The 15176-nt window shown below is 42.4% G+C and overlaps 1 protein-coding gene across 1 annotated transcript in view; it reads right to left on the reverse strand.

Moving 5' to 3' along the window:
- npr3 (natriuretic peptide receptor 3) overlaps positions 1–8214 on the reverse strand; it is a 39900-nt gene extending 31686 nt beyond the window's left edge. The window contains exon 1 of the mRNA XM_063018030.1: positions 7584–8214. Coding sequence (XP_062874100.1) covers positions 7584–8214 — 631 coding nt within the window. The remainder of the gene's footprint in view (positions 1–7583) is intronic.
- Between the last annotated feature and the right edge of the window lie 6962 nt (positions 8215–15176).

Here is a 15176-nt window from a genome sequence, read left to right on the forward strand (position 1 = left end):
CCTTACATATATATATATATATATATACAGTATGTATTACTGCCATCAGCAAACAATGTTTTGGTTGAGCGCGTAGCCACTGATACACCGCTGCTCTCTCTCGGCCTCTCAAACTCCTCCCACCCTCACTAATTCCAACCAAAATATAAAAGTGCGGAAACTTGTACTTGTAAACGAGGGATCTTCAACAAGTTTCTTGGACTCATCTGACCATGGCACTAACTTCCAATCCATTTAAGATGAGCTCAGGTGTTTTTGCATAAATTTGACATATGAGTCTTTTTTTTGTGCATCAGTAACTCATATTGCTTTATTTGATGCAGTGGAGGACTATGTTGAGTGACAATACTTTTCTGCAGTTCCCATGTGGCTATATTTATCAAATTTACTTTATGGTATCTCATGCTATGCTGTCTGAGGTCTTAAAGGTCATGCATATTCAACAGTGGTTTCTGGTTTTGCCCTGCATAAATTGAGATTTCTCTAGAATCCATGATAATTTTCACTCTTTTTATTTACTTTTTCCACTACTTGACAATTCTCTCACAAATTCTGGCACAATGCAGTATTCCATGACCCATTTTTGCTTGCCAAGACCAAGCCTTTGTTGGATCTTCCTTTCATACCCAATCATGATACCCTCACCTGTTCCCAATTCACCGTCTAATTGAATGTTTCAAAACACTGAGAGTGAAATCAACTACATGAAGTGTAGTTTCCACCTCCCACCCACTCACCACTTTAGCAGTTCACCCACACATCTTCATGGTATTCTAAAAGCACTGTTGTCATTGTACTACATTATTACTGTATACTGCATAAAGCTGGCAACTGGCACCTAGTCAATTAATGTAAGCCAGATTAAAGTATGACCATGATTAATGATAACCTGCTGAACTGCACAAGCTCAGTACAAAACTTGTTTCTGGTCACTAAAAGAAATGTGACCTGCATCCATGTGGGGTTCCTCATAGTAGCTAAGTGTTCAAGTTACCTCTCGATGTGAATGAGTAAGTACCTTGCTTAGGGTTTAGGGAGCAAAAAGAAGCCTTTAGATAGATAGCTTGGGTGTTTAAGAAGTGTGTACTTCCATCTGGTGGCTCACACCAGATGCTGACACAGTGTAACGAGCATACCTGCTGCGGAGATCGGCAACAGGGTTACGTTACAGGATCATGTCATCCTGCCTTGCCAGATGATTAATGTGTCAGTTCTTCATAACTGACAGTCACCACCGCCTCAAGTGGAAGTGTTTCTATTTATCACAGTTTGTTCCTCACAGATTTGGCAGCTCCTCTGTTGGAAAAAACCTGCCTTTCTCTTTAAACTGCAATACTGCAGCACTTTTCAGCCATCATGAGAAAGCAGCCTGGACGAGCAAACTGCCCCAGAGGTGTGACAGCTATGGGCAAGGGCAGCACCGGTTGGAAGGGATGGGTGCCGATCATGCATTGCCGTCCCTGGTTTGCACTGGGTTTCCTTTCATTTCTCTTGTTCTGAGAACTGTGGTCTCACAAGTGCTCTGAACAGCTTGCCATATTGTGACAACCATTTGATTATGCGCTATCCCTTTTCTATTTACTTTCTTTAATGTGGGCTGCCTATGTTTTTTGTTTAATTTGTTACTTTGTTTCTATTGTTTTGGCCTTCACTTTTAGTTTACCATGGTCTCTTTTGTTTGTGTTTCAAATTAGTCTTTCCAAACTAGGGCTCCGGTCCTGGGGGTCTGGGGTCTGGGCAGTCTGGTACTCTCATGTTTGTCAGATTTGCTGGCACTGCATGTTGGCTTCTGGCTGCGCCTGGTTTCTGTCCCCTAGAGCCAGAGCTGCCCACCATGATTATAGACAAAGGCACAGAGCTTGGAGGTTCTAGGTCATAGAAACTTGTGGTGATTAGGGATGTTGGGTTGCTGTCGTTCTGCCTCTCTTGTCCGATCACTCAGGATTGATGATGTGGGGGAGGTGGGCGCTGACGTCCTGTGAAAGCCTTCATGACTTTGTTACTTGCTCGCTCTCCCTTTTAGTTATGATGTAATCATTAGGGGTGCCGGAGTCTACAGCTACTCTCTGCAGAACTGATTTTTTACTCTTAACGATTTCACATTTTAACTACATTGTTTTACCCCAAGGTGTTTCTGACGGAAACCTGTTTATCTGCCCGAGGTTGAATCCTGCAAGTCGAAACTGCCGTGCCAACAACGCTGCTCCTGCTAGATGTGATGGGTTTCGCAAAGGCTGGGTTCCGAATGTTTTAGATACTGTACATGAAAGGATTCAGTAAGCAATGTTTAATATCCCTTTAATATCCCCCTGCCTGAATCAGTTGAGACAAATACACTGATCAGCTTTGTTAGCCACCTTTCATGCTGTTCTTCAATGGTCAGGACTCTCCCAGGACCACTACAGAGCAGGGTTTATTTGGGTGGTGGATCATTCTCAGCACTGCAGTGACACTGACATGGTGGTGGTGTGTTAGTGTGTGTTGTGCTGGTATGAGTGGATCAGACACAGCAATGCTGATGGAGTTTTTAAGCACTTCACTGTCACTGCTGGACTGAGAATAGTCCACCATCCAAAAATATCCAGCCAACAGCGCACATGGGCAGCGTCCTGTGACCACTGATGAAGGTCTAGAAGATGACCAACTCAAACAGCAGCAATAGATGAGCGATCGTCTCTGACTTTACATGTGCTGTGTCTGCTCCACTTATACCAGCACAACACATACTAACACACCACCACCATGTCAGTGTCACTGCAGTGCTGAGAATGATCCACCACCTAAATAATACCTGCTTTGTGGTGGTCCTCTGGGGGTCCTGACCATTGAAGAACAGGGTGAAATCAGGCTAAAAAGTATGTGTATAACTACAAAGTGCTTCTATATGGTAAGTGGAGCTGATAAAATGGACAGTGAGTGTAGAAACAAGGAGGTGGTTTTAATGTTATGGCTGATCAGTGTACCAACTGTTCAGTTAAAATCAATTAATTATGATTAGCACAAGTATTTAGCACTGTTTGCTACCGGCTACTGTATAAAATCTACATACTGAAAGCACATTCACTACGTTACACAGTTTCATTAAATAAAGCAGAAAGACTTGCTAATATGAAACTCTGATGTGTTTTATATTGTAATAAGATGCTACAAGCAGAGATGTTCACAAGTCACAAAATACGAGTCAGAGTCAAGTCACGTGTCTTTAGGCTAGAGTTAGAGTCAAGCCACGAGTCTTTAGACTAGAGTCCAAGTCAAGTCACGAGTCAATATAATATACACAAAACATATATTGGAAATGTAGCGTATAAATAAAGAAATAATATGTAAGTTCAGATAAAAAACAACAACAGATTAGCGACTGTATTTTGCTGTTTTACTTAGTGCCTTTACTTTTCTAGTCATTGTGCCAATGAATGTAATTTCTGTAACAAGAAGGTAGCAGTTAAAAGCTTAAACTGATAAGTTTTGTTTTCATTGCAAAACAAAAGAGCGATAAATCACGGCACAGCGGCCAAAATCCAAAACACAGCAAAAAACATCATAACCACTGCTTACCTTAGCTTATGTTCTTCCAGATTCTATTAAATTTAAAACCGTGTGTCCCATTAGGAATATAATCCGTTATTTTATAAATGTGCTTATAATTAAAAACCTCCAAACTTTTCCCAGTTGTGAAGTAAAACACGAACTCGTTAGAAAGCCAATCAAGCGTTTCATTGATACATCATCTGTGTGACGCAAACTGAATAAATGCAAATAACAGCATTTCTTACTAACAATTCAAATCAGAAGGTCTGATGGGTTCAGAAAGCGCTCTTTCAACCATTAGCGCCAGTTCTGTAGGAGCGTTCCATTCACCTTAGTTGTTCCTGTGAAGTGCACCACGTAGGGTATTCCATCATTTTAAGTGAGATTCCTATCCAATTTTACTTTCTTTATTACACTCACACTCAGAAGAGGCTGTGTCCCGAATGAAAATATCATGCTGACGCTAGGGACTCTTGTTGTTTACGAGTAATTTTTTTTGCGAGTCATGAGTCGAGTCTAAGTCATTTCAAACAAGTCCGAGTCGAGTCTGAAGTCTTTGGCTACAAGCTTGTTGATCATTTAGCTCAACAGTCAATCATCAGTTGAAAGAACAAAATTGCTAAATCTGTGAATATTTGTAATGTACTCAAAAAAGGGTGTAAATTAATAGCTGCTGTTAGTTGCAGTGGTAAACTGTATTCATTTGTTCTGTTTATGTACATCTGTATGATTAAATAACGTCTATTCTTAGGCCACATTGTGGTGTAGGTAGAACCAGTGACGCGTGGGTGGTCAACGTGGTGAAGCACATATTTCTGATCTGAGTTGTTATATAATAAATAGACACCATGTAAAAGAAACTCTATAACCTCAGCATGTTGCTTAATGAAACTCACAACGTAACTGAATGCAATGCAAGCCAGGGTAACGGACCATGATCAGGGGTCCAAAGGTGGCTACTTAGTGGGGCTAAATTAGGGACCTTCTGATAAAGTCCATGTACACTATGTTAACCCTGTCCTTAGAGATTATGACAAAGGCATGTTTAATGTTTTTTGTGTTAAATAAATGTAGAATTTGATAAAGTGTAATGATCAAAGTGTAATTTGATAGCATAAACACAGCATAATTAAGCTGCTTCATGCATACATGATAATAACAAATGTGTAACCATAGCAACCACCATAAAAGGCCAGCTTAGATGTTGAACTATACGGTTTCTACATAAAAGACCTGTATAATATCTGACATAGTCCATCTGTTTCTCTACATACTTTGTTTGCCTCCTGTCATGCTGTTCTTCAATGGTCAGGACCCCCACTGGACCACCACAGAGCAGGTATTATTTAGGTGATGGATCATTTTCAGCCCTGCAGTGACACTGACATGATGGTGGTGTGTTAGTGTGTGTTGTGCTGGTATGAGTGGATCAGACTCAGCAGCGCTGCTGGAGTTTTTAAATACCGTGTCCACTCACTGTCCACTCTATTAGACACTCCTACCTAGTTGGTCCACCTTGTAGATGTAAAGTCAGAGACGATCGCTCATCTATTACTGCTGTATGAGTTGGTCATCTTCTAGACCTTCATCAGTGGTCACAGGACGCTGCCCATGGGGTGCTGTTGGCTGGATGTTTTTGATTGGAGGATTATTCTCCGTCCAGCAGGGACAGTGAGGTGCTTAAAAACTCCATCAGCACTGCTGTATTTAATCCAGTCATCCCACCACCATGTCAGTGTCACTGCAGTGCTGAGAATGATCCACCACCCAAATAATACTTGCTCTGTAGTGGTCCTGGGAGAGTCCTGACCATTGAAGAACAGCATGAAAGGGGGCTAAAAAAGCATGCAGAGAAATAGATGGACTACAGTCAGTAATTGTAGAACTACAAAGTGCTTCTATATGATAAGTGGAGCTGATCAAATGGACAGTGAGTGTAGAAACAAGGAGGTGGTTTTAATGTTATGGCTGATCATTGTACATAATACCAATAACATGGACATGGTTTGGGTGGTATTTTTAATATGGTAACACAGTAATTATTGTGAGGTGAAATAAAAAGCCTGTGGGTGTGAAATCTACCTACGGAAATTGGCACTTTAAATTCCTAAAACTTGTTGCCCAGTGCTGTACATCTGTCAAAATTCTGATCATTTTTTCCACATACTCTTTTGTTCAACTCAGCTGACCTCTAACCAATCTTAGTGTGTGAAACAGCTCAGTATTTGGTTATTTGGTGTATTGTTATTACAGCCCCAAATCAGAAAAAGTTGGGACAGTATGGGAAATGCAAATAAAATACAAATGCAGTGTTCCTTACATTTACTTTGACTTTGATTTCATTGTAGACAGGATGAACCTGAGATATTTCATGTTTTGTTTGATCGACATTTCACTTGTTAATAAACCTCCATTCCTGCATTTCAGACCTGCATCACATTTTAAACGGGTGCAATTTAGGGCTAGTAATGAGGTAAAAAAACTAAATAATGATGTGATCCAAACAGGTGATTATAATCATGAGTCTTTGATGAGCAAAGATGATCAGAGGATCTCCAGTTTGTCAACAAATGTGTGAGAAAATGATTGAAATGTTTAAAAACAATGAACCTCAAAGAGAGATTGGAAGGGATTTGCATATTTCTCCCTCTACAGTGCATAATATCATTAAACCATTCAAGGAATCAGGAGGAATTTTCGTGCATGAAGTCCAAGAGCGCAAGCTTAAGCTGAACGCCCGTGATCTTCGATCCCTCAGACGGCACTGCATCAAGAACCACCTCTCAACAATAGCTGATATAACCACATGGGTGAGGGATTACTTTGGCAAACCTTTGTCAAGCACTACAATACAGAGTTACATGCACAAATGCCACTTAAAACTTTACTGTGCAAAAAAGAAGCCTTATGTTAACCACGTCCAGAAGCGGCGTCGACTTCTCCGGGCTCTGAGGCATCTAGGATGGACCATCACACAGTGGAAACGTGTATTGTGGTCAGATGAATCAGCATTCCAGGTCTTTTTGGAAAAAATGGGCACCGTGTGCTCCGGACCAAAGACGAAAAGGACCATCCAGACTGTTATCAGGAACAAGTCCAAAAGCCAGGGTGTGTCATAAGGTCATTTACACTTCTGTGATGGCAGCATTAATGTACATTGATATCACCATGTGATGCCTTCAAGACATCGTCTTTTCCAGGGACGACAATGCAAAACCACATGCTGCACACATTACAAAGGCATGGCTGTGGATGAACAGGGTACGGGTACTGGACTGGCCTGCCTGCAGTCCTGATCTGTCCCCAACAGATTATGTGTGAAGGATTTTGAAACAAAATTTGTGACAACGACTCCGTACTGTTGCACATCTTGAGACGTGTTTGCAGGAACAATGGGACAAAATAAAAGCTGAAACACTAAATCACTTGGTCTCCTCGGTGCCAAAATGTCTTTTAAGTGTGGTGAAAAGGAATGGCAATATTAGAAAGTGGTAAATGCTTTACTCTCCCAACTTTTTTTTAAAAATGTGTTGCAGGCCTGAAATGCAGGAATGGATGTTTATTAATAAATGAAATGAAGTTGAGCAGACAAGACACCCTCACCTGTTACCAATTGCGTAACTTAAATATTCGATTTGCCCCATGCCAACTTTCTGATTGTGTTGCAGGGATCACATTTTAGTTACCCAAAACACAACACACAAAATGAGTTGCAGGACAACCTAAAAACAGCGGGAAAGGGCAAGTGATAGCTCAGTGGTTAAGGTACTGGACTAGTAAGCAGAAGGTAGCCGGTTCAAGCCCCGCCACCACTAAGTTGCCACTGTTGGGTCCCTGAGCAAGGCCCTTAACCCTCAATTGCTCATCGTGTTCTGCTCATTGTGTAAGTCGCTTTGGATAAAAGCGTCTGCTAAATGCTGAAAATGTTAATGGAAATGGAAAGCTCTTGCGCACTTGGAATGAAGTGCGTTTTTGCGTCAAGTTTAACGGAAAACAACAAAATGCGCAACTACATGATGTGGTAATAAACATTGAGAAGATGCCATTACTACTACCTTCATGCTCGTACATGGACTTGACCACCTCGTCGACGTACGCCAGCGGCTCTTTGGAGTCTATAACGGACACGGAGATGTCGTGCTGACCCTCCAGGAGCGTGTGCACCCCCTCGACGGTGAAGTAGCAGTTGCGTTCCTCCTTGTCGTCCTGGTAGATCAGGTGCACGCTCCTCCAGCCGAAGCGCTGCGACATGACGCCGAACGTCTCGGCCATCTTCAGGTAACTCGGCGCGGTGCGCGTCAGCAGCGCGTACTCGGAGTTCTTGCTGCTGAAGCCGGACGCCAGGGCACCTGCCGAGATGACCGGGATCTGCCAGTGCGACGCCACCCTGATGACGGACGCGGCCGCGTACTCGCACACGGGACCGAGGATCAGGTCCGGGCGCTCGTCGCGCGCGCGGTCCACCAGCGCGTAGAGCGCGTCCACGCCGCACTCGCTGCTCACATACTGCACGCTGAAATTGAGTCCGGACAGGGGCCCGCGCGCGAGCTGCCGGCGCGCGAACTCGATCGCGGGAGCCACTTTGGCGATGGAGAACATGTAGGAATCGTTGCGAGGCAGAAGCACGAGCGCGTTCACGCTTTCACTGAGCGCGCTCGTTCCGCTGGGACACGCGAGCACCCACATGCACGCGAATAGGCTCATCAGACACAACATGCTGCTGTTTTGAAACGTGTTAATGAAAAAAACTAGTTTATTTTTATCTGGTTTAAACTGTTGTCTGTGCCAAAAGTACTCCAGACTCTTCTCTTCACTCTATTGCACGTGCAGAGTGTATAAGTCCCGATAGTTACCCTCCTACACTTTACTACACTTAGTTAAAGTCTTCTATGCTGCGCGTGTGCGTGTGAGATTCCTCCTGTCTGACTGAGTGGGTTCACTGGGCTGCTCGGTACTAACCACACATGCTGCAGTCGGTGTGTGGAATTTTGAAGCATCCTTTCATTATTATTCCTGCGTCACTGCTGCGCAGCCCACCTCTCCCTTAAAGTCACAGTACCCCCTCACGCCCCACCTAGAGAACAGCACCTCCAACTGCGCCTTTTAGAAAACATTATGCGCACACATGCGTCTCCAAATCACCTTAAGATCCGGCTTGTAACTCAAGTCACTTACTCACTCGTGTTTAGCAAGTAGAAACACATCGTTCACTCATTCATTCACTTACACGCAAAGTTAACAGGTCAAAAACACCTTCATGTACTGACCTGTAACTCACTCATTCACTCACAGTTAGCGTGTGGAATTTGGTCGACCTGACAGACCTGGGTTGTAACTCACTAACTCATTATTCGCTTACTCATTCACTCATTAATTGATCAACTTCGTATATTGATCTGGCTATGGTACCTCAGTCAATTTGCTCAATGGTTCTCTATTACTAATAGCAGGTGGACGTTTTACGGCTTGTAACTCATTCACTCACTCATTTACTTACTCACTAACTCACTCACCTACTCAACAAGTCACTCGCTTATTAATAGTTAGCAGGTGGACATTTAAAATAGACAGAACTTTATAGACCTGACTTGTAACACACAGTCACTCACTCATCAAGTCACTCGCTTACTACTAGTTAGCAGGTGGAAGTTTTTAAATGGATAGAACTTAATAAACCTGGCTTGTAACACACACCCAGTCATTCACCCATTCACTCACTCACTCACTCACTCACTTACTACTAGTTAGCAGGTGGACGTTTTTTTGAATGGAACGAACTTAATAGACCTGACTTGTAACACACCAACTCACTCACTCATTTACTCACCAAGTAACTCGTTTACTACTAGTTAGCAGGTGGACGTTTTTTAAATGGAACGAACTTAATAAACCTGGCTTGTAACACACACGCAGTCATTTACCCATTCATTCACTCAATCGCTTACTCACTCACTCACTCACTCACCAAGTCACTCGCCTAATACTAGTTAGCAGGTGGAAGTTTCCAATGGAAAGAACTTAATAGACCTGGGGTGCGTTTCCCGATAACGATTGATCTTAGCGATTTACGAACAACTTTACGAATGACTAGAACTAGTGGTATAACAACATTACATTTGCAATCGCTATCTATTGCATATCAAGCCTATAAATTGGCGCACAATTAACATTTCATGCATCAATCCAGAAGCATGGCAAGTCTACAGCGCAAACGGGGCACAATTTAGGAAAGAGAGGGCCAAGACAGGTGGAGGTCAGTTATCTGCAACAGGCCTTACTGTAGAAGAGGAAGCAACACTGAGAATACTAGGCCCATCAGCGACTGAAGGGATATCTGGGGGAGTAGATGTATGTTTAAAGTTCCCATCTACCCCATCTCAGCCTACATCCCCTGTGCAACCTTCACTTTGCAGCAGTCCTGGGTCATCTCCTGCGCCTTCCTCTGCACAGTCAAGTCAAATGGCTTCACCTGATCAACAGGACATTATGGCCGAGTTATAGCTAATCAATGCCATCTATTTCTATACTGCCCTATACTGAACAAGATGTGTACATCAACAAATTATTTCATGTACTTTAATAAAAATAAATGATTTTTTCAAGTGAATAAAATGATTTAAACATTGAAATACAACATTACATATTTTATAGTCAAATGTAAATGAACGACCTGCATAACCTTTATGATAGTATCTATTTTTATAAAGGTGATGTTGCCGTGTATTGAACCAGTGCATCTGTGATTTTTTTTTTAGCAATTTGATCTGAATATATCGTTTCTGTGCACGCAAAGTTTATGCTAAGAAGTACGAAGTGAGTTATGAATAGGTCAGACTTCTCTTAATTTACGAACGATTTTAAGTACTACGTTAGTTACGAAGGATTTCAGGAAACACTCGTAAATTTAAGAATGTTCTTATGTACTAGGTTACGAAGTACTTAGCTTCATGAACGTTGTGGGAAATGCACCCCTGACTTGTAACACGATTACTCACAGGTGGAAGTTTTCAAATGGAAAGAACTTATTAGACCTGGCTTTTAACACGCTCACTCACTAACTACTAGTTAGCAGGTGGACGTTTTTAAATGGAAAATACTTAATAAACCTGACTTGTAACACACTCACTTAGTCAGTCAGTCACTCACTCACATACTCACCAAGTCACTCACCTACTACTAGTTAGCAGGTGGAAGGTTTTTTTTTTAATGGAAAGAACTTAATAGACCTGACTTGTAACATGCTCACTCACTCACTCACTCACTCACTCACTCACATTTCATGTTCATGTGTAGGAATCTCAAGTCTTGGCATAACAGGTAAAACATGAATAAACAGGTCACTGATGCCTCACAGCAAGAAGGTCCTGGGTTCGATTCCCAGGTGGAGCGGTTCGGGTCAGTTCTGTGTGTGCTGCATGATCTTCCCGTATCTGCATGGGTTTCCTCCCACAGTCCAAAGACATGCAGTGTGTGTCAATGTGTGTGAGTGTGTGTTTGCCCTGTGATGGACTGGCGACCTGTCCGGTGTGTTTCCTACCTTTTGCTTAGTGAATCAGACCCACCATGGTGGTAAAACAGACAGTGAAAGAATGAATGAATAAACAAACAGAATTATGGTGGTCATACTGGACACGTTATTGAGCTGTTACTAAATGCCTTGAAGCCAGAATCTCTGCTGCCAGCTGTTGCCCAAGGGGCAGATATACAATGGTAAAGGCAGTCCCCTTGTGGAAATTGGGTGTAAGTAGCAAACACTACAATCCTGGATGATAAAGCGCTTAACTAACCAATATCATGAACACGCCTGTCAACAGACCCAAACAACTAAGAAACTTAGAAGCAAGTTCTGCAAAGAAGATCTCAACCTTATTCAAAAAGAACTGAAGAATGTAGGACTGAATTTTAGACGGTTTTGCTTTACGCTGTTTCAATTATTTCATGTTGCTGGGATTCTCGGAATTAACCACCTTGCTCCTGCCACATTCATTTCTTTATACATCATTTGGAAGTTGGTCTACATGTTGGGGTCATTTTTTGATTATATACACTTAATTATACACGTATATACACTCAATTGATTGAGAACCATATACACTGATCAGCCTCCTCGTTTCTACACACATTGTCCATTTTATCAGCTCCACTTACCACATAGAAGCACTTTTTAGTTCTACAATTACTGACTGTAGTCCATCTGTTTCTCTGCATGCTTTGTTAGCCTCCTTTCATGCAGTTCTTCAATGGTCAGGACTCACCCAGGACCACTACAGAGTAGGTATTATTTAGGTGGTGGGTCATTCTCAGCACTGCAGTGAAACTGACATGGTGGTGGTGTGTTAGTGTATGTTGTGCTGGTATGAGTGGATCAGACACAGCAGCGCTGCTGGACTGTCCACCAACCAAAAATATCGAGCCAACAGCGCCCCGTGGGCATCGTCCTGTGACCACTGATGAAGGTCTAGAAGATGACCAACTCAAACAGCAGCAATAGATGAGCGATCGTTTCTGACTTTACATCTACAAGGTGGACCAACTAGGTAGGAGTGTCTAATAGAGTGGACAGTGAGTGGACACGGTATTTAAAAACTCCAGTAGCGCTGCTGAGTCTGACCCACTCATACCAGCACAACACACACTAACACACCACCACCATGTCAGTGTCACTGCAGTGCTGAGAATGATCCACCACCTAAATAATACCTGCTCTGTAGTGGTCTTGGGAGAGTCCTGCCCATTGAAGAACAGGGTGAAAGCAGCTTAAAAATGTATGCAGAGAAACAGATGGACTACAGTCAGTAATTGTAGAACTACAAAGTGTTTCTATGTAGTAAGTGGAGCTGATAAAATGGACAGTGAGTGTAGAAACAAGGAGGTGGTTTTAATGTTATGGCTGATCAGTGTATATTGTCCTAAAAATCAATATTTAACTTTAATACATTGGAATGGTTTACACGAACACATATTTTAATGAGAAGAGTGGACTTTGTGGGGCTTTTTATAGTACAGTGCTCTTCTACAACCCATGCCACTGCTCTTTGTGTGGCCACTGTTATCACTTCATAGTACAGTACAATGACAAAATACACGCGTACTTGTGAATAAGACCAGACACGATTTGAATGAGCTCTTACACAGTGGCATCTAGTGGATGATATTATTAAATACAGCTGAAACCAGATCGAACAGTGTTCCTTACATTTACTTTGACTTTTATTTGATTGCAGACAGGATGAACCTGAGATATTTCATGTTTTGTCTGGTCAACTTCATTTCATTTATTAATAAACATCCATTCCTGCATTTCAGGCCTGCAATACATTCCAGAAAAAGTTGAGACAGTAAAGCATTTACCACTTTGTAATGTTGCCATTCCGAGGAGACCAAGTGATTTAGTGTTTCAACTTTTAGTGTTTTGTCGTCGCCGCTCAGGTGGCGCAGCGGTAAAAAGAAACGCGCTGCAACCAGGGCTGGATTCTGAGAACGTGGTATCGAATCCAGCCTTGCTTTACCGGTTCGAAGCTGAGTGGCTATATGAGCAACGATTGGCCGGTTGCTCATATGGGGGGTGGGACAAAGAACCGGATGTGGGTCTCTCTCTGTCAGAATGCGATTGCGTTCTCTGCCGGCTGATTGGAGGCGCTTACACAGAGATGGGAGAGGGTGCCCTTAGGGTGTGTCTCTCCGCATGCAACGCTAGGTGGCACCAAACTCGTCGATGTGTGGGTGGCAAAAATGCATCTGGCTGCTGCTTGTGTTTCGGAGGGGATACGGGTTAGCTTCAATCACCTCCGTCAGGGCAGGGTTCGGCATAGACAGAGAGGAAGCACGATGCTAATTGAACAATTGGATGCGCTAAAAGGGGAGAAAAAGGGGTAAAAAAAAAAAAAAAAAAAAAAAAAAAACTTTTATTTTGTCTCATTCTTCCTGCAAACACGTCTTAAGATGTGCAACAGTACGGGGTTGTCGTCGCATTTTTCGTGTCAAAATTCTCCACACATTCTCTGGCCTGCCACAGATCAGGACTGCAGGCAGGTCAGTCAGGTACCCGTACCCTGTTCATCCGCAGCCATGCCTTTGTAATGTGTGCAGCATGTGGTTTTGCATCGTCTTGTTGAAAAATGCATGGATGTCCCTGGAACAGATGACGTCTTGACGGCAGCACATGTTGCTCTAAGATCTCAATGTACTTTTCTGCATTAATGCTGCCATCAAAGAAGTGTAAAAAAACCTTTGCCAAGGGCACTGACACAACCCCATACCATGACAGACCCTGACTTTTGGACTTTTTCCTGATAACAGTCTGGATGGTCCTTTTCATCTTTGGTCCGGAGCACACAACGAAGCACATCTATTTGCTGATTCATCAGACTACAATACATGTTTCCACTGTGTGATGGTCCATCTTAGATGCCTCCGAGCCCAGAGAATTCAACGCCGCTTCTGAACATGGTTAACATAAGGCTTCTTTTTTGCACAGTAAAGTTTTAAGTGGCATTTGGGCATGTAACTCTGCATTGTAGAGCTTGACAAAGGTTTGCCAAAGTAATCCCTCACCCATGTGGTTATATCAGCTATTGTTGAGTGGCGGTTCTTGATGCAGTGCCGTCTGAGGGATGGAAGATCATGGGCGTTTAGGCCCTTACGCACTGAAATTTCTCCCGATTCCTTGAATTGCTTAATGATATTATGCACTGTAGAGGGAGAAATATGTAAATATTGTTTTTAAACATTTCAATCATTTTCTCATGCATTTGTTGACAAACTGGAGATCCTCTGATCATCTTTTTATAGATTTTATTTGCATTTCCCTTACTGTCCCAACTTTTTCTGATTTGGGGTTGTACATATAGATACATACAGTGTTTTTAACTACAAACAACAAATGAAGTACTAATTTGTGCCAGGAGTTGAGCTAATGGCATGTTTGCATCATTTTTATTTGTGGTTCTTCCAGTTTCCAGTTCCTTAAAATAAAAAGCTAGTATTTAAATAGGCTGTTAATTTCTCAGAGGTGTTAGTACACGGTGAGTGTGCAGACAGCGAATTGGTACCCCGTCCAGGGGGTGTTCGTCCAGCTTTAAAGATTTATGAATATATATGAATAAACTACAGATCCCACAAGACAATTAATCAGGAATTCATCTGAAGGTCACATGACCAAATGAAATGGACACTGTGCATACTCAAGAACCTAAAAAAAATTGTTTACTATCATTTTCTGACTGCTGTGGTCTCAATGGAAGTTCTCAGGAGTCCTGTGGCAAAATGTAACAACATTCAACATTCAAAACAGATAGAAAACATGGAAAGATTTAGCAGAGCTCATTACGGTAGCAGGCCGAAAATGACTCACGCTCACTTTCCAGCCGAGGCACAATATCTCATTCAGGACTTTGCTAAACGGCGCACTGAGGCTGTTGCAATTGAGCAATTTATCTGCATATAGATTACCCAGGACCCTCGGCGCACTTCAAGCTATTAGGTAATTATGGGCACGAGGAGACAAAATACTTACACACTGGTTAATAAACAGCTAACTTAATACATTTTATCTTTAGCCTGTTAACGTCATTCAACCCAAATTATTCCCAGGGGCCGTTTAAACGTGTTTTGGGCTCCGGGGTAGCGTTGAATTTTAAGCACTTATG

Source organism: Trichomycterus rosablanca, chromosome 21 (genome assembly GCF_030014385.1).
Source record: "Trichomycterus rosablanca isolate fTriRos1 chromosome 21, fTriRos1.hap1, whole genome shotgun sequence".
NCBI classification, from domain to species: Eukaryota; Metazoa; Chordata; class Actinopteri; order Siluriformes; family Trichomycteridae; genus Trichomycterus; species Trichomycterus rosablanca.